The sequence below is a fragment of the Astatotilapia calliptera genome, chromosome 1, assembly GCF_900246225.1.
Source record: "Astatotilapia calliptera chromosome 1, fAstCal1.2, whole genome shotgun sequence".
Taxonomy (NCBI): Eukaryota; Metazoa; Chordata; class Actinopteri; order Cichliformes; family Cichlidae; genus Astatotilapia; species Astatotilapia calliptera.
In genome coordinates this window covers 17,555,604-17,571,842 of record NC_039302.1, presented here as the reverse complement: position 1 = coordinate 17,571,842, position 16,239 = coordinate 17,555,604, and the positions used below count along the sequence as shown (strand labels likewise).

General features: G+C 40.6%; 1 protein-coding gene across 3 annotated transcripts in view; it reads right to left on the bottom strand.

Moving 5' to 3' along the window:
- Positions 1 to 16,239, bottom strand: part of syt7b (synaptotagmin VIIb) — a 128,944-nt gene that overhangs the window by 35,461 nt on the left and 77,244 nt on the right. The window contains exons 5-6 of one of the 3 annotated variants that reach the window (XM_026166971.1): positions 15,756 to 15,956; positions 6,832 to 7,179 (exon numbers count right to left, since the gene is read on the bottom strand). The exons of 1 other annotated variant lie outside the window; for it this stretch is intronic. In XM_026166971.1, coding sequence (XP_026022756.1) covers positions 6,832 to 7,179; positions 15,756 to 15,956 — 549 coding nt within the window. The remainder of the gene's footprint in view (positions 1 to 6,831; positions 7,180 to 15,755; positions 15,957 to 16,239) is intronic. One more of the 3 variants, XM_026166976.1, reaches the window with a different exon arrangement.

Sequence of the window (16,239 nt, the reverse complement as noted above, 5' to 3'; positions counted from 1 at the left end):
ATTTGGAAAAAAAGACAAAGGACATACTATTAAACAGAATTGCAGTGCTGGCAGTATAGGCTTTGAAATAACAATAAGGTTACATATATAAAAAGTTCACAGGTCTGTCAAAGTAAAGAGAAAGTACAACCCCTGATCAATTTTCTTTAAGTTCTAAGACTCTACACACCAGGACATTTTAAACCTGATCCCTACCAGGTCATAAAATATAATGAATACAACCTGAGATGAACAACAAAACACGACATATTAGACCATGTCGTTATTTAACAGAAAGTTTAAGAGAAACTAAGCCAAACTATAGAAACAGTGTGTGAAACACACCCCAGCACACCCCACGATTCAGCAACTTCTAGAATCACCTTCAGCAGCAAAAACTCGAAGCAATCGCTCCTTTGTAGGACGTTATCATCCTCTCACATTTTTGTGGAGGAATTTTTGCCCGCTCTTCTTTACATTTTGCTTCAATCCTTGGAAGTTTGTGAAGATTTATTCATACACAGATGTTTCACAGTCCCAGATCAACATTTTAATGAGGCTGAGGACTGGCTTTGAACTGGGCCATTGAAGCACTTCTTTTCTTTTCAATCATTCTTTTGCAGATTTGCTGTCAGACAGATGGCCTCACATTTGACTCTAGCATGGTCGACTCAACGGCTGCAAAGTGCCAGAGGTCCTGTGGGTCCAAAACAAGCACAAATCATCGCCCAGTGTGGTGAAAGCCAAACAAAGCACAGCACAAACACCGCAGTGCTTAACAGCTGATATGGGGTGTTTGTGCTGATGTGTTTGGCTTTCACCAAACACGACTGCGAACATCATCTGCTTCAGAAGTCTTGTGCGTTAGCTCGGATTTACGTTTGCAGACATTAGCTGCGTTGCCATGTTCTTTTAAATAGAACAGCTGATCTCCTGGTAACCTTTCCAAATAAGCCATACTGTTCTGTCTTTCTCTAACTGTACCATGATAAACTTTAACAATTAGGATGCTAACTGATGGCTGTAGAGTCTGAGATGTAACTCTTTTGACAGTTTCTCAGAATACTGCACAATCTGACTTTGGGGCGAATTTGCTGGGATGTCCACTCCTGGGAAGATTAGCGAATGTTTTGAATGTTTTCCGCTTGAGAATAATCTTTCTCACTGTAGAATGACAGACTTCAAATTGGCCATATAATCCTTCATATAGTGATGCTCACACTTACTGATGATATCTAATCAAACTGCACTTGATTACCAGCACCTGGCTGTTACTCACCCTTTAAATCACTATAAAAGCTATAAAGGTGTAGTTAATCTTTCACACACTGCATCTGTACTTTGGCTTAGTTTTTGTTAAATAAGTAAAAAATCACACAGTGTAATATGTAATGCATTGTAGTTATATTTAGCTCATTGTAACAGTTGCTAAGGACCAGATTATGTTTACCAAGTCTTGATAATGTGAAACCTTACAATTGAAAGAAGGTCTACATCTTTAAATACAGTTATAATTTATGAGAACAGTAAATACATAACTGTTGGTTTGTAATATGCTACTTAGTGGTAGTGTTATTATGAATAATTTGCATTTCAAGCAAGACTAAAATTGCCATGAAGTGTTGATCTTTCAGGTGACTCTACTGTACGCTGCGCACTTCTTCATCACCACAGTGGAGATAAATAGCCCTGCCCCGCTTAAAATTACAATCCATTACACACCTCTTCACCGTATGACAAGCAGCTACCTCGGCTGCTCGTTTTGTTTTTGTGCTTAACAACTCACATTCTTCACATTCCCCTCTCTCTTTCTCTCATTACCTTTTCTCTGGTGTGGTTTCATTTTCTTTGCTCGCTGGCGCTTCCTGTAGATCTGGGAGGTTGGCAAAGTCATCCTGTTCAGCCAGCCCGATTGCTAGAGACAGAACAACCATCTTCCCCTCACTGGACACACACGCACACAGACAGACAGACAGACAGACAGGACATCACAAGACCATAGAGGCATGTGGGCAAATAGGCACAGGGGCACACACATCCAAAAAACACAAAAACAAGCAGCGACAGATACACACGGCACACAATTCATGTACAAAGACAGAGAGTGGGAGAGAGGTGGTAGATTGCTGTGAGGACACTATTATATTTCATCTTAAACATATGTTCAATCCAAACTGCACTTTTAAATGTCTCTCATCCAAACCTGCGAGCTACGAAGTGATACAAAGGCTCTTTAATAGGACATGAATGCTTGTATTCCTGACAGTTTTGGTTATCAAAAATGTAATTTTCTTATAGTGAATTTGGAAAACACTTCATTTTTTAATGCATGACATGTACCTTTGTACATAACCTGACCCCTTATTCCAAATGTGACTGCCAGCTAGTTTGATGTGCATATATATTTTTTACACTAATATACATTTTCTAGCCAGAAGAAAATAATACCTTGTTGGACAACCTTTAGCTTTGACGGCAGCATGCATTTACCATTACATAATATAAGGTTACACAATATCACTATATTTATTTCTGTTGAGAGTTGCATTAATTTACACAAGAGATGGATCGCTGTGTGAGGTTACGGTTCGGGCTCTATGGTGGCAGATCCATGTGTAAAAATGATCTCTCATGTTCCCTGAACCACTCTTCTACACTTTGAGCCTGATGAATCCTGGCATTGTCATCTTGGAATATGCCGGCTCCATCATGGAAGAAAAAAATCCATTAATGGGAGAACCGGGTCATCCTGGTCTGGGGCTTATCTCATTTTTGGGCACCTAAGATTGCTGATCCTGGGCCTGACCAACTGAAGCAACCCCCGGCGATAACACCGCCCCAACAGGCTTGTATGATAGTCACTAAGCATCATGGGTGCATCCATCTGCCGCTCTTCTTGCCCTGATGATACCCTTTTCCCACTGACCCATATACATTTTTTTCTAATTAGCTTCATTGATAAGTGTTTTTCTTAAGGTTACACAGCAATTTAGCCAATATAAGGCTCTCAGCTGAAGGTGGTGATTTATTATTGGTCTGGCAGTGTAGATTATGTGTGCTTGTTAAAGGTAACAAGGAAGCACCATTAATTCGGAACCTTTCATTGATCCCAGGTTAGTATTTATTCATTCTTTGGTTTTATTATCAGTGCTGTTTGTTACACAAATGATTTAAACCTTAAGTTATTAGGGAAGTTTTGTTCTTTACCATTAACTCATCGAGGCCGTGAGTTTGCAAAGAAAAGTCACCCGGTCTTTGAATTACATTAAAGTTTTGTAACATTTCAGATAATGTGTAATCCCTCTGATTGCCTAATGTACTGTATGCTGTAGCATTTGGATGAGTAGAGATTTTTTTCAGCCAATTTATTGCTTCAAAGCTGAATTTCTTCAGTTCATTAACACTGACACAACACTGCACTGACATTGTATATGTGGCTATCATTTACTATTGTTTTTGTTTGTTAGAGAATAACAAAAGTGATGTTCAACAACGAATAACTTTTGATAAATAAGTGGGGGCGATCACATTTTTTTTAACACCACTGTATGTTGCCTCTGTGAGTAATAAATATGCTAATATTTGTACAGAAAACCCTAAAAGAAAGGTTTGGATTGTCTCAGAGAAAAACAGAATCACCTGAAATGACATGCAAATGACATGCAAAGCAAAAAGAAAAAAGAAAATCCACAAAAACAGAGGTGCAAGCATACCTGCAACAAAGAAACACAATGTTCATTTGCAGCTGTTATTGTCTCTCTAAACAAGCCTGAAATCATCCAAAATGCATTTTACTGAACAACACTGCGCCATGAATTCAAAGCCATGCAAACAGTGCCCTTAACAAATGAGCATTTGCCCACAACTAACCTTGTGATTCACAGTCACAGACAGTAAGTCACATGTATGTACATATTGTACACTCTTCTAGCTTTTTTTCTCCATTCACCACATTTATTTTTCATTTTTTACAACCCTTTACCATAGCATGCATGATCCAAGGACAACCTTAACATATAGTATTCTTCACCACTACCTCTTCCCTTAAAAGCCAAATCCAACTTCAAAACATGTTTTTTTTTCTGATGTCTTGCAGCCCTTAACATCAGCTGGCTTAGTTTTAGGCTTAGCTATAAAAGATTCAGCCTCACATTTATTTATTTATTTACTTTTTATTTGGTGGATTAGGTGCTGTCTTACGTTTATCTGAATGCCTTTGTTGTGAATAACAGATAGTGGTGGGTGCTAATGAAATTGCAGAGACCCAAATGTTTATTTTCTCTCAAAAATTGAACTGGAAAAATTTAACTCCTGCAGCAGCGAGCCAGTCACGTTGGCAGCGCTGACTTCACGTGTCGACGTGCATGTAGCTTAGAAACATAAATAGATTTAAATAGGATCAAAAGATTTTTTAAAAAAAAAAGAAAGAATCCTATCTCCTTCCTGATGTTTCCAGTTTCTTCTTAGCTTTTCTCTGATCTTCCTCCTCTCATCTCTGCACATTTCATATTTTTTGTCCCCACTCTCTGGAGTGCTCCCGACCAAACAAGGTGCTCTTTGTTGAAGTAGTATTGACAACAAGAGGAACACATTAGTACTTGAGAGGCTGCAGCCCACTGGGGATGTGTAAACAGCATCTACATGACGCTCATCGATAAAGTGAATGGATTTATATAGATGACCAAAAAAAAGACACACGTGCTCCACGCTGAAATCATTGCCACCTACATCAGGTCTATTGATTGGAAAATGAAAGGGGAGCAGCTCAGATGCCACACTGCGTGACAGGTATGGTCACAGCTGGAGGGTGAAACTGCTGCTTTTGCTTGTTTATACACCACTGATCACAAATGCATGATACCCACACTGCCCCCACCCACCTCCACGTCTCCCTCTCCCACCACCTCCAGGGTCAACCGCTGGCGTGTTTGGTCCAACGAGATTCACGAGGACAGGGACAACCACCTTCGTGTGCATGATGTGCACAGCCTTATTTGAATGATGATTCACATAGGCAGGGAGGTCAATAGCCCCGGAGACACTGCTAATGGGCGGACATGTAAAAGGTACAGAGCAAAGAGCTATGTGTATGGATGGATGTGTGTGAGCATCTATGTTTGCGGTCAGGCGGGAAGGAGAGCTTTTACATGAGGCTGCTTTGCAGAGCACATCATCTGTAATCTATCACTCAAGCTAAGGGGTGGAGGAAGGCTCTCCATGCTTGGTATCAAAAAACAATCACTGACCATCGCACACCAGAAGCTTCTCTACTCAGTGAAGAATGAGTTGGAAAATTGGTGTTGAAAAATCACTCGTGACTTTGGCTAACTTTGCTTTATTTTTTTGTAACCCAGGTTGGGCTTGTTATAAGATTTCTGCTTATGATTGGATTTTTTCTATCAGTCTGTCTTGAAAAAAACTTTAGAAGAAAACAAGTTTTGAAATCTGAATATTTAAAGATTGTTTATTTTATTGTTAGGCCTAACGCTATCCTGCGGTATCTGGCTGTTTTATACCACCTAAATCAAGACATAAAAGATGCACGTAATAGGGAAAAAAACAGAAGTTTGTATTTTATGGTACTGCTGTGTAGTTAATATATGCATGCTGTGGTGATGCACAGTTCCAGACCAGACAAGTTTAAATCAAGTTTGTTTTTCTTATGACCTGCTGGAATTACTATAAAAATATATTAAATATATGATAATAAACAGATGTTAAATCTGAACTTTTGCATGTGCCAGCGCTGTTTTTGTAAAATTTAAAACTATACACAAGTAAATAAACACAAATAAATGTAAATGGGAGCTGAAGAACATTAGAAAGTGATTATAAAATACCTTAAGAGAAGATAATATCACCTATTATTTGAGACATTTACATGATTGGCAATTAACAGCAATGAAAAACGAATATGTTAAAACCCTTGATGCCCGACACACACCTTTTCTACTACATGCATATTAATATCACTACACCCTGAAAATAATCATTTAAATGAGTCTCTTGGGGACAACCTCATCAAAATTAATAAATTGAAGTTCTGCAGAGACCGTAGAGGATTGCAGTTGATCCTGTGTAAAAAGCACACGCTTTGCCATTTTGTCACTTTATTAGACCACAGCTTATTCGGCAGCCCTTCAAGAAATCCCACACTCATGAAGAATCTCTTTCGGTTTCTGGTGCTTTATACTGAGAGCTTTATTTTGTCAGGCATGAGTGAAAAAAAGGGGGGCGAACAAAAAACCTCTCAGCAGCACTCAACAAGATTTAACAGCACCACGTTCCAGCAGTAGGATGCAACGTTTGAGTTACTTGTTTGAGTATTTAAAATTTGAGTGTGTTCCTTCTAATTGCCTACATTTCAGAAGGAAGTTTGATCCGCTACTTTTACGTACAGAGATGCTTTATTATCAACTTAACCACAAATGTGGTGCATTTAAAACAGTTCAAATTAGCCCCGTCAACCACCTGCAGCAGCAAAAAGCTATTTAAACATTAATGATATAGTGATAATTATGTATTAGTGCGACACTCACGGGTCCATTTTATTATTCCTGCTATACTTCTCTTGTTATGAGTAATATTAAACATTTATATTTCGGTACACTTTTGAAAGCAGAACTTTTATTTTACAAAGTAATTTCACATTCGACTATTTATACTATTACTTACAGGATTTGAAGACTGACAATGCCACAGATCACACTCCAGCACACAAACGATAATTTGAAAACTGAAGGCAGGATTTAAGAGACTACAATGAAATGGTGCACTAAATTTAATAAATTTGTATTTGCAGTGCTGCACATATGATCCTCAACTTTACTTATAGGAAAGTAAAGTACTTACAGGAACGACTTAACATCCAGACCTCGGGTTCGGATTTGCTCCACCATGTGGTCCCAGCTGCCTGGATTTGACCTTGATCGGCCTGTCCCTGTTCCTCTGTACCGGGAGGCTCCAGCCGGACTCCCCCGGACCCCCCGCGGGCCCCCACGGTGGCCCCCCCCGCCTGGGCCTGTGTGCAACTGGCCCAGACTCTGCGAGGTGACTGGGGGGTCGTTGGGACCCGGAGGAGGCTGGTGAGTGAGGGGCTGTTGGAGGCTCTGCTGCCGGACCAGGGGCCGAGGGCGCGCCACAGCTGAGGACGGGATGTGCTCCAGGGTGGAAGCTGATGAAAGGGAAGCGTCCCCAAAGCTGAACGGATACATGGGAACACCGAGGACAGAGATGGATACAAAAAAAAGGAAATAAATGGAGTTAGAGATACGTAATGGGAATATAGAAGAAAGAGCAGGCCGTTTTGAGATGAAAGGGTGAAAGATGAAAGTATAAAACAAATTTGTAACATGTTATTATGTTGATATCAAAAGGAAGAGAGGATAAAAATGGCCAAAACATACATAAGCACAGCACTGACTGAACTCTAGGAGTCTGCAGTGAATATCCAAGGGAGAGAGACTTGAGAGAGAGCAAAGATCAGTAAAGAAGGAGTTGCCAACAAGCTTGAGATACTTGTTAAACATCTGCAAGAAAACAGCTGTGCTGAATTTTTGCCTTATCTTGCCTAGCTGACCATACGTGTTTAGTCTGGCATACAACATATCATTCATATCCAAACTGGCGACTAAACAAACCTCTGCTTTTTGTAGAATCACAGACAAATTAAAAACCTGCAGCCAGTGACACTGGTCCCACTGGAAATGCACATTTTGCAGCATCAGAATGCCAAAATCAGGGTGTAGTCCTCTTTGCAGCTGTCCTTCAGGTTGATAAAATGACGAAAGCCAAACAAAATTATTTCACACGGCGTGACATGGGTGACTCTACATTGAATCTAAATGCCCATCATGCCAGCTGTTCCACTAACGAGCAGCTAGTGCTGTCTAATAAGCCCATTAAAAGAAAACACACGAAGGCAGTCTGTCTGTCTATGAGCAAACAAACTGATGAGTTGCATTCTGATGTGTTCAGCGGTCATAGTTTGGGAGATTTTTTGTTGTTGTGCGTGATGCATTCAGTGGGATCAGGTCTTAAAACTGCAGCCGAAATCTAGAAAGGGTGAATCTTCAACATAGACAGATCTCCTCCTGCAGCTCTTCCTTCTTGTGCCAACTCCCTCCCAGCAATCAAGCATATGAGCATTTGCTCACACAATCAACTCTGACTTTAAACTTCACATAGGAACATGAACCCAGCTCTCCCAGCTGAAAGTTCTCCAGTTAACCACTAATACCTCCAACATCTTAATTCTCGTGTGGACTTGGACTCTTATTCTACTTTACATTACTCCTGTGATCAGGTCTGAAATGATCTGATTGGTCCGGTCTCCCATCACAGGCTCGATTCTCCAACGTCTGATTAGAGCACAAGAAGTGCAAGAGTCTAGTCCCCCCCCCCCCCACCCCCCACCTAAGACCACTGTAATTACAATATACTGAAAGGTTATTAGGTTCTTTTTCCCCTTTTATGATTCTACAAACATGGTTCCTACCTCAGCGTTAAGTGGAATTAAATTGGAGCTTAAGGTATAGTAGCACTATCTCTTCACTTGAGACTCGGCTCTCCATCTGCAGTGCTGAATTTCTTTCTCTCCGTTATCTATCTCCCTAATTAGCCTTGACCTACTTCTACCTTCTTCCCTTTTGCTTCCACCAATCTTTCTCAAAGGTCCTGTCGGCTCCTGCTATGTTTTCACTCGCAGCTCTTCCTTTTACCTTTGTGGTTCTCCTCTGCCTATTCATCTTTTCTTTACCCTCAGCCCTCACATCACTCTATAGCCACACCACCTCCAATCACCGTTCCTTAAGTCTGCCCTCTAATTACAGGTCTGCTACTCTTACAAGCATGTAATAGTGCTTCACCCCTTATCCTCCCCTCAATCACTGCCCTGCCTGATGACTGTAAGCTTGTGCTAAACAGCTCTGTCTGAAGCTAATGCAGTGAGGGAGGATTTACTGCCTGGACTTGAGTTGTGTACAGCAGCGCTCTTTGGTATTACCTCGGCTCTGACTCTGTTGGAGAGCCAGGAAACAAGCACCCTGAGGAGCAGTGCAATGCTGGATCAAGTAAATACAAGACAGGGCTCATATACATGCTCTGGTGCATGCATGTTTTCTCTCATACAAACGCACACGGAGCACACCATTAGATCTTTCCTGGGGAGAGACTTTGATGAGTGTGTTTGTTTACTTGTGCCTAATATTCGAACTGAATAAATGTGAATTAATGTATAAAAGTCATTTGGCGGATTTCTGTTGAGCAGAATTATACGGTTTTGAAGTGGGAGGAGGGCATTTGGGGTTCCAGAAGTTTGACTTTTTTATTTATTTTCCTACACAAACAGCTATGGGCGACTGTTAGCAGGAGCACTTTCATGGCTTGGATTATCCCAGCTTGAATAATCAGTGCAACAGGTGAGCAACAGCAATCAGGAAGTCCGATTTTTCAGTAAAAAGTCAAAAACTATGACATAAATCGACGTCATTAGGGCAAAACTGTTTTGAAGATATGATCATCATTAGAAGAAAAAAATATTTAGAGCTCTGATCAGGAAAAAGAGTTTCAAGCTAGATGTTCATGTAAGAAATATGAACAACTTAAATCTTAACACAAACAGTTCACACAACCACTTATCCAAGCATAAACATGAAATAACTAAAATATAATCGCACAACTTCTAAATTAATCATTTGAACCTAAACATTTAAACTTTTATGAGTCTTTGTACTGAGCTACACAGTCTTTGTACACCAAGACTATGTAGAATATATATTTTTAATAACAGTACACTGTTACAGTAGATCATCCCTTTATATGTGCTCTGATAATTTTAGCTTCAATTAATTTAAAACCTTTTAGCATTTTTTACTATAGGTAATGTATTTTATAAGGATTCTTAGCTTTGATGAATTTGATTGTCTGGCTGTGTTTTACTCTACAGGATGCATTGTTCCTCAGATAAAGGAATTGGCATGTGACAGGACAGGTGGGCAGGTGTAAAATGGGATGTTAAAAGAGGAAATTGATGACCTACGTTATTGCTGCATGATGATTTGAGCAAATGAACTAAAATTTGCAGCTAACTTTGGTATAGCCAAAATAAGAAGGTGACTTAACACCTTTAACACCCCTATATTCACCAGACACTTCATTAGTTACACTTTTCTAGTAATGAGTTGAAGCCTCTTTTGCCCTCATAAATGCATAAATTCTTGGTGGCCTCTGAGATTCTGGTCCATGCTGGCATGACAGCATGTCAACATTCACTTGTGTGAATCTCCCATTTCACTACAACTCAAACGGGCTCTATTGGATTGAGATCTAGTGACTGTAGAGGCCATTTGAGTACCATTACTTGATAGGCTAGGCTAACTGAGGCCACTGATGGTACTGAAGGGCAGAAAATGTGTATCCCCCACACCATTACACAAGAATCAGCCTGAGCAACTGATACAAGATGGGATTTTTCATACTGTTTATGTCTAATTCCGACCACACTGTCTAAAAGTCATAGCAGAAATTCCAACTCCTCAGGCCAGGCCACATTTTTCCAATCTTCTGTTGTCCATATTTGGTCATCCCATGAGAATTATAGTTTCAGCTTCTTGTTCTTAACTTGTTCTTGGTCCTTTACCGCTGTAGCCCACCTGCTTCACGGCTTGTTGTGTTGTGAGGTCAGAGATGCTCTGCTTCATACTTTGATTATAACTAGCGGTTATTTGAGTTATTGTTGGCTTTCTATCAGCTCAAAGCAGTCTGGCCATCCCCCTCTGACCTCTGGCATCAACGAAACCTTTTCATCTAGGGAACTGATGTTCACTGGATACTTGCTCTTTTTCTGACAATTCTCTGTAAAAGTCTAAAAAGGTTATGTGTGTTCAAAGTTGCCTAAATTACCTTTCTTCTAAATGCTCAGTCTGAACTTTAGCATACTCTGCTTTGCTGCCATTTGACCAATTGATTAGATATTTGCTTTAATGAGCAGTTAAACAGGAGTACCTAATGAAGTGTCTGGTGAGTATGTAATACCCCTTATTTTGGGGGGTTCAATAGTCACGTTATCATAGCTGACATCATGAAAAATTAGTATATCTTGATGGTTTAATGGTGACATTAAGCCAGATGTCTGAGCACATGCCGTATTACCTGCTTCAAGTCTTTTCACTGTCTTGAGTTTGACTAATTTTATCATTTGAAATATTCTAAGCCCTTTTCAAGTGGTTTCCCTTAAAATTGTGCTTTCAGGTACTGTACATCATTGCTGCCTTCTTTATCGGCACGGTGGCACCAGCTACAGTCATTCATACACCCTGAGCACGCTCCCTTTTTATCTGCTGTATCCAATTACTGACTTAGAGGGTTATTTTCACATTTCTTCTTGCTTGAAAGTCAATTAAGATGACTATAAACCTTGAATGATTTCGTAATTAAGGGAAATTGAGGAGGGTGAAAAACAAGGAGAGCGAGAAAATATCAACAGTGAAGGGTGAAAGATCGTATGGCAGAGAGACGTAAATGCTCAAAAATAGAAACCAATTCCAAAGGAGAAATGGAAATACAGGTGGATTTAAAAAGAGCAGGAAAACAAAACAGAGGAGTGATAGGAGTAAAGAATAATGTGGTGGGATAACTTAATTGTGGGGCGATCATGGCTCAAGAGTTGGGAGTTCGTCCTTGGGCAAGACACTTCGCCCGTTGCCTACTGGTGGTGGTCAGAGGGCCCGGTGGCGCCAGTGTCCGGCAGCCTCGCCTCTGTCAGTGCGCCCCAGGGTGGCTGTGGCTACTATGTAGCTTGCCATCACCAGTGTGTCAATGTGTGTGTGAATGGGTGGATGACTGAATGTAGTGTAAAGCGCTTTGGGGTCCTTAGGGACTAAGTAAAGCGCTATACAAATACAGGCCATTTACCATTTAAATTCATGTTTATATCAGTATACTATTTAAATAAAGGTCACTCAAACATAATGCACAGACACAAGAAAGCACAATTTCAATAAATGCTGCGAGGTGAGGAAACAGAACCATTGTCCTACATTTAGGGCATGTGTTGTCTAATTGGTGAAGATGTTTTCTTGGTTTGCTTGCAAATTGTTTATTTGCCTGTGTTTTCTTGCTGTGCACTGAGCTCTCCAGTTCCCTAATTTTCATTCATCATTTTATGCATGGAGGCAGTTTCTATTATCTTCAGTCCAATCAAGAGGCAAATATCAATTCTGAAATCACAGTTTTGCTTCCTAGTTTCTAATTAATCTATTCTATCAGAATAACAGGGGCAGGCAGTATTATGAAGAGTTAGCTAGTAATGAAGGAATTGTGACTGAGTGGAGAGATGGCTTTCATCTACTGTGCTGAACGCTATTGTAGAGCTCCACTTATTAATCTATTGTATATTACAGAGTACTGCTCTTAATTCAATGATCAAACTGTTTCCAGGAGACCGTTTGATTCACACATGTTATTGTCATTATATCTTGTATGTGCTACAGGTGTTGAAAAAAAATTCAGCTTTCAGCAACCAGTTTGTTTGACAAATTATAATTGCAAAAATTCACTTAATTGTAGTTTAGAAAGCACTATTTGTGATGATTTACATTGTTGGATAACATGCATTTCTTTTTTAAATGTTTTCTCACACTTACATATTTCACGTCATCAAATTTGCAGTTTTAAAATAGTGATTTCGTTTACTAAGGTAAAAAAAGGGGTCCAAACCTACCTAGCCCTGTGTGAAAAAGTAACCGCCCCCAAGATATCACTTAAACCTGTCTGACACGACCAAAAAAAACTCAAGATGTCAAAGTCATTGACATCTATCAGTCTGAAAAGGGTTACAAAGCCTTTTCTAAGGCTTTAGGAATCCAGTGGACCACAGTGAGAGCCATTATCCACAAATGGAGGTGCAAGGCTTGCAACAGTGGTGAACTTTCCCAGGAGTGGCTGGCTTACCAAAATTACTCCAAGAGTGCATCAACGACTCATCCAGGACTCATCGCAAAAAACCCAGAACACCAAAGTGCAGTACTGCAGGCCTCACTTAAGGTCATAATTCATGATTCACAAAGAGACAGAGCAGAAATGGCACCCAAGCAAGAGTTCAAAGGTGATAACCACTGCTGAGCAAAAAGCTTGTCTCACATTGGCCAAAAAATTTAAGGAAAATATTCTGTGAACTGACACAACAAAAGCTGAACGTTTTGGATGGTTTGAATCCCGTTACGGCTGATGTAAAACTAACAGAGCATCTAAAGAACATCATATCAACAATCAAACATGGTGGTGATAGTGTGCTTGTCTGGGGCTGCTTTGCTGCTTCGGGACTTGGACGACATTCTTGATGGAAATGTGAATTCTGCTCTCTGCCAGAAAACCCTGAAGCACAATTGTCAGCTGTTAGTTCATGCTCTGAAGCTCAAGGACACTTGGCTTATGTGGCAGTATAAGTCAAGTTGTCAGTGTCCTACTCAAAATCTGGACTTAAATCTGATTATGATGCTTTGGTATGACCGTTGGAAAACCCTCCAGTGTGGCTGGATTACAAACAATTCTGCAAAGAAGGGTTGGCCAAAAGTCCTCCACAGGGATATAATAGACTCATTGTCAGTTATTGCAAATGCTCTATTGATTACTGAGAGGGGCACAACCAGTTATTAGGTTTAGGTGGCAATTATTTTTTCATAGAGGGTCAGGCTGGCTTGGATAGCATTTTTCCCTTAACATGAATTTTGTTTTTACTCTGGTTATCTTTGTCTAAAATTAAAATTTCTTTGACTATCTGAAATTTGTAAGTGTGTCAAATATGCCATAATAAAAAAATAAAAGGAAGAAATCAGGAAAGGGGCAAAAACTTTGTCATAGCACTGTATAGTAATGACTAGTGATGTGCGGATCGATACTGAAATATCGATTCCTCCGATACCAGTCATTTATGTTCCAGAATCGATACTCATATTAAAATATCGATATTTTAGTAATTTAGGGTAAATTTGTAGGTTATCATTAACAGGAACAGAGTGGAAAGAAACTGTATCATTTGGATTGTCTACATTGGAAGGAACTACTTAGTCTTTCGCCTGTCATAGTCATGTGCAAAGTACGTCTGTATAAATGTGTCCAGCCCCTTGGTGTGCACACTCACAACAATGGCTGAGCGTAAATGGAGTCATGTGCAGACGTATTTTACTTCCACAAAAACGGTTGAGACGTAGTTTGCAATACATGTGGCGAGAAAGTGAGGTGTTGTGGCAACACTACTAACCTCATCAAGCACTTCAGAGTAAATCATATCACAGAATATGATGAGCTTATGTTGAGGCGAACTGAAGAGGAGGACAGGGACAGGTGCTGCTAGGGCAAGACAGACGTCTCTCACAGAGTCCTTTAGTGCTGCAGGCAGGCAACGTGTTCAAATAGCGCACAACTTCAGTTTTCTTATTTCTATATGTTAACTGTGCATTATTAAACGATAAGAACAAGTAATCCGATGTCCTGTAATCATTATGACGCTATAATTTGAGATACAATAACTGAAATACGTTTTTGTACAAAGTATCGGTATCGGATCAGTATCGTCGATACCACCCTGAATTTTACTTGGTGTCGGATCGGAAAGGAAATCAGTGGTATCGCACATCACTAGAAATGACACCAAATCATAAATCTTTATCTCTGCAACGAAGCTGTTACATTAAGCTTGTGTGCGTTTTTTAATGCCACACAATGAGGGCAGCTGTTAATTCCATCCATTCATTTTCTTAACCACTTATCCAAAGAAGGGTCACAGTGGGGCCTGGGATGAGTGGAAGAATGTGTAAAGGTCACACAGAAAGGTTATAGCTAACAAATAGCTATCCTGAGTCTATTTTGTATTTCTACTTCAAAGTTTTAGAAACTTGGGACTGTTTTGGTTAACGCAAAATGAAGACTGGGGCCATCCTGTAACTTGGCCCTAGTCTTTACGTATACGTATTTCCCTTTGGTTTCTGAGAGATAACATCCTTGTGTTTGTATTTACTGTATGTATTTACAGTTTACTCACACTGACTCTATAGCAAAAAAAGAATCCAGTTTTCAGACTTTTGCCCTGATTAATTAAAGGGAGTTTCATGTCAATGCAAGCAATAAACTGCTCAAACTTTGGGTAACTTTTACTACCTCCTCCCACTACGCAGCACCGTTATCGAATGATGTTGTTTACAGTATCATCTTATCATATTCATCCAGCAGTTACTAACAGAAGGTTCATTCGTATCACTAGCCCGGATAAAACTGCTCTCCTGCTGTTTATCCAGCAACCCACTCAGAGTTTAAAAAGCTGTTACTTCAGATGAATGAACATGTCGTTTCTGAAGATCTTCAGAGAGCATCTGTTTTGTCTGAAATTCTTGAAACTGTTACAGCCTTCAGCAAATTGGAGCCTGCAGAGGAACAGTACGGCTGCGTGAATTTGCTTTGTCTGCAACATCACTTGGTTGGCAGCTGACATAAAAATGGCATTTGTTTATGAGTGAGGAACCTGTCTGTAGCCAAGAGGTTTAAACGGTTACTCATGCATAGCAGGTGCATTCTGCAAAGCATCTTCTCTTTAAAGCCTGCTTTACATTGTCTTCACCTGCACAGGGTTTCAAATGTGTTAAAAGAACAAAAAAAAGAGTACATGCAACTACTCCATCCATGATATTTTTACAGACTCACTTCCTTGATTGCCACACCATGCTGCTGTTGTGCCCACTGTAGCCCCTCATGCGTGCCCCATGTCACCATGCGCCACTCACTTGCTAAACCGCAGGCCTCCGGCATGCATGTGGCTCTGGACCGTCTGCCAGCGCCCGGCCTTGCTGCCCCCCGTCACCATGCTCCGCACGCTGTCGCTGCGACTGGGCCCTGCCCCAGTCCCAGAGCAAGCACCACCCCCGCTGTCACTGGCCCCCGGTGAGGGTCCAGCACCACCCTGCCCACCCTTATCCACAGCCCCACTGGGTGGAACGGTGGGGTGGGTCGTAGACAAGGAAAACACGGACAGACAGACCCACGAGAAGGTACAAACAAAACAAAAAAGAGAGAGATAGACGAGAGACAGACGCACAGAGCCGGAGAGCAAAAGTGTTATGAGTTAGTCAAATCGATGACTAAGACACTTCACAGGCACTCAGTCTAGCCACAAGTGTCCAGTGAATAACAAAAACTTGGAAGAGCAGCTGCTCGTCACCAATGCTTTGACTAAATTGGAGAGGACAGTCATCTCACTCTTTGGGGACT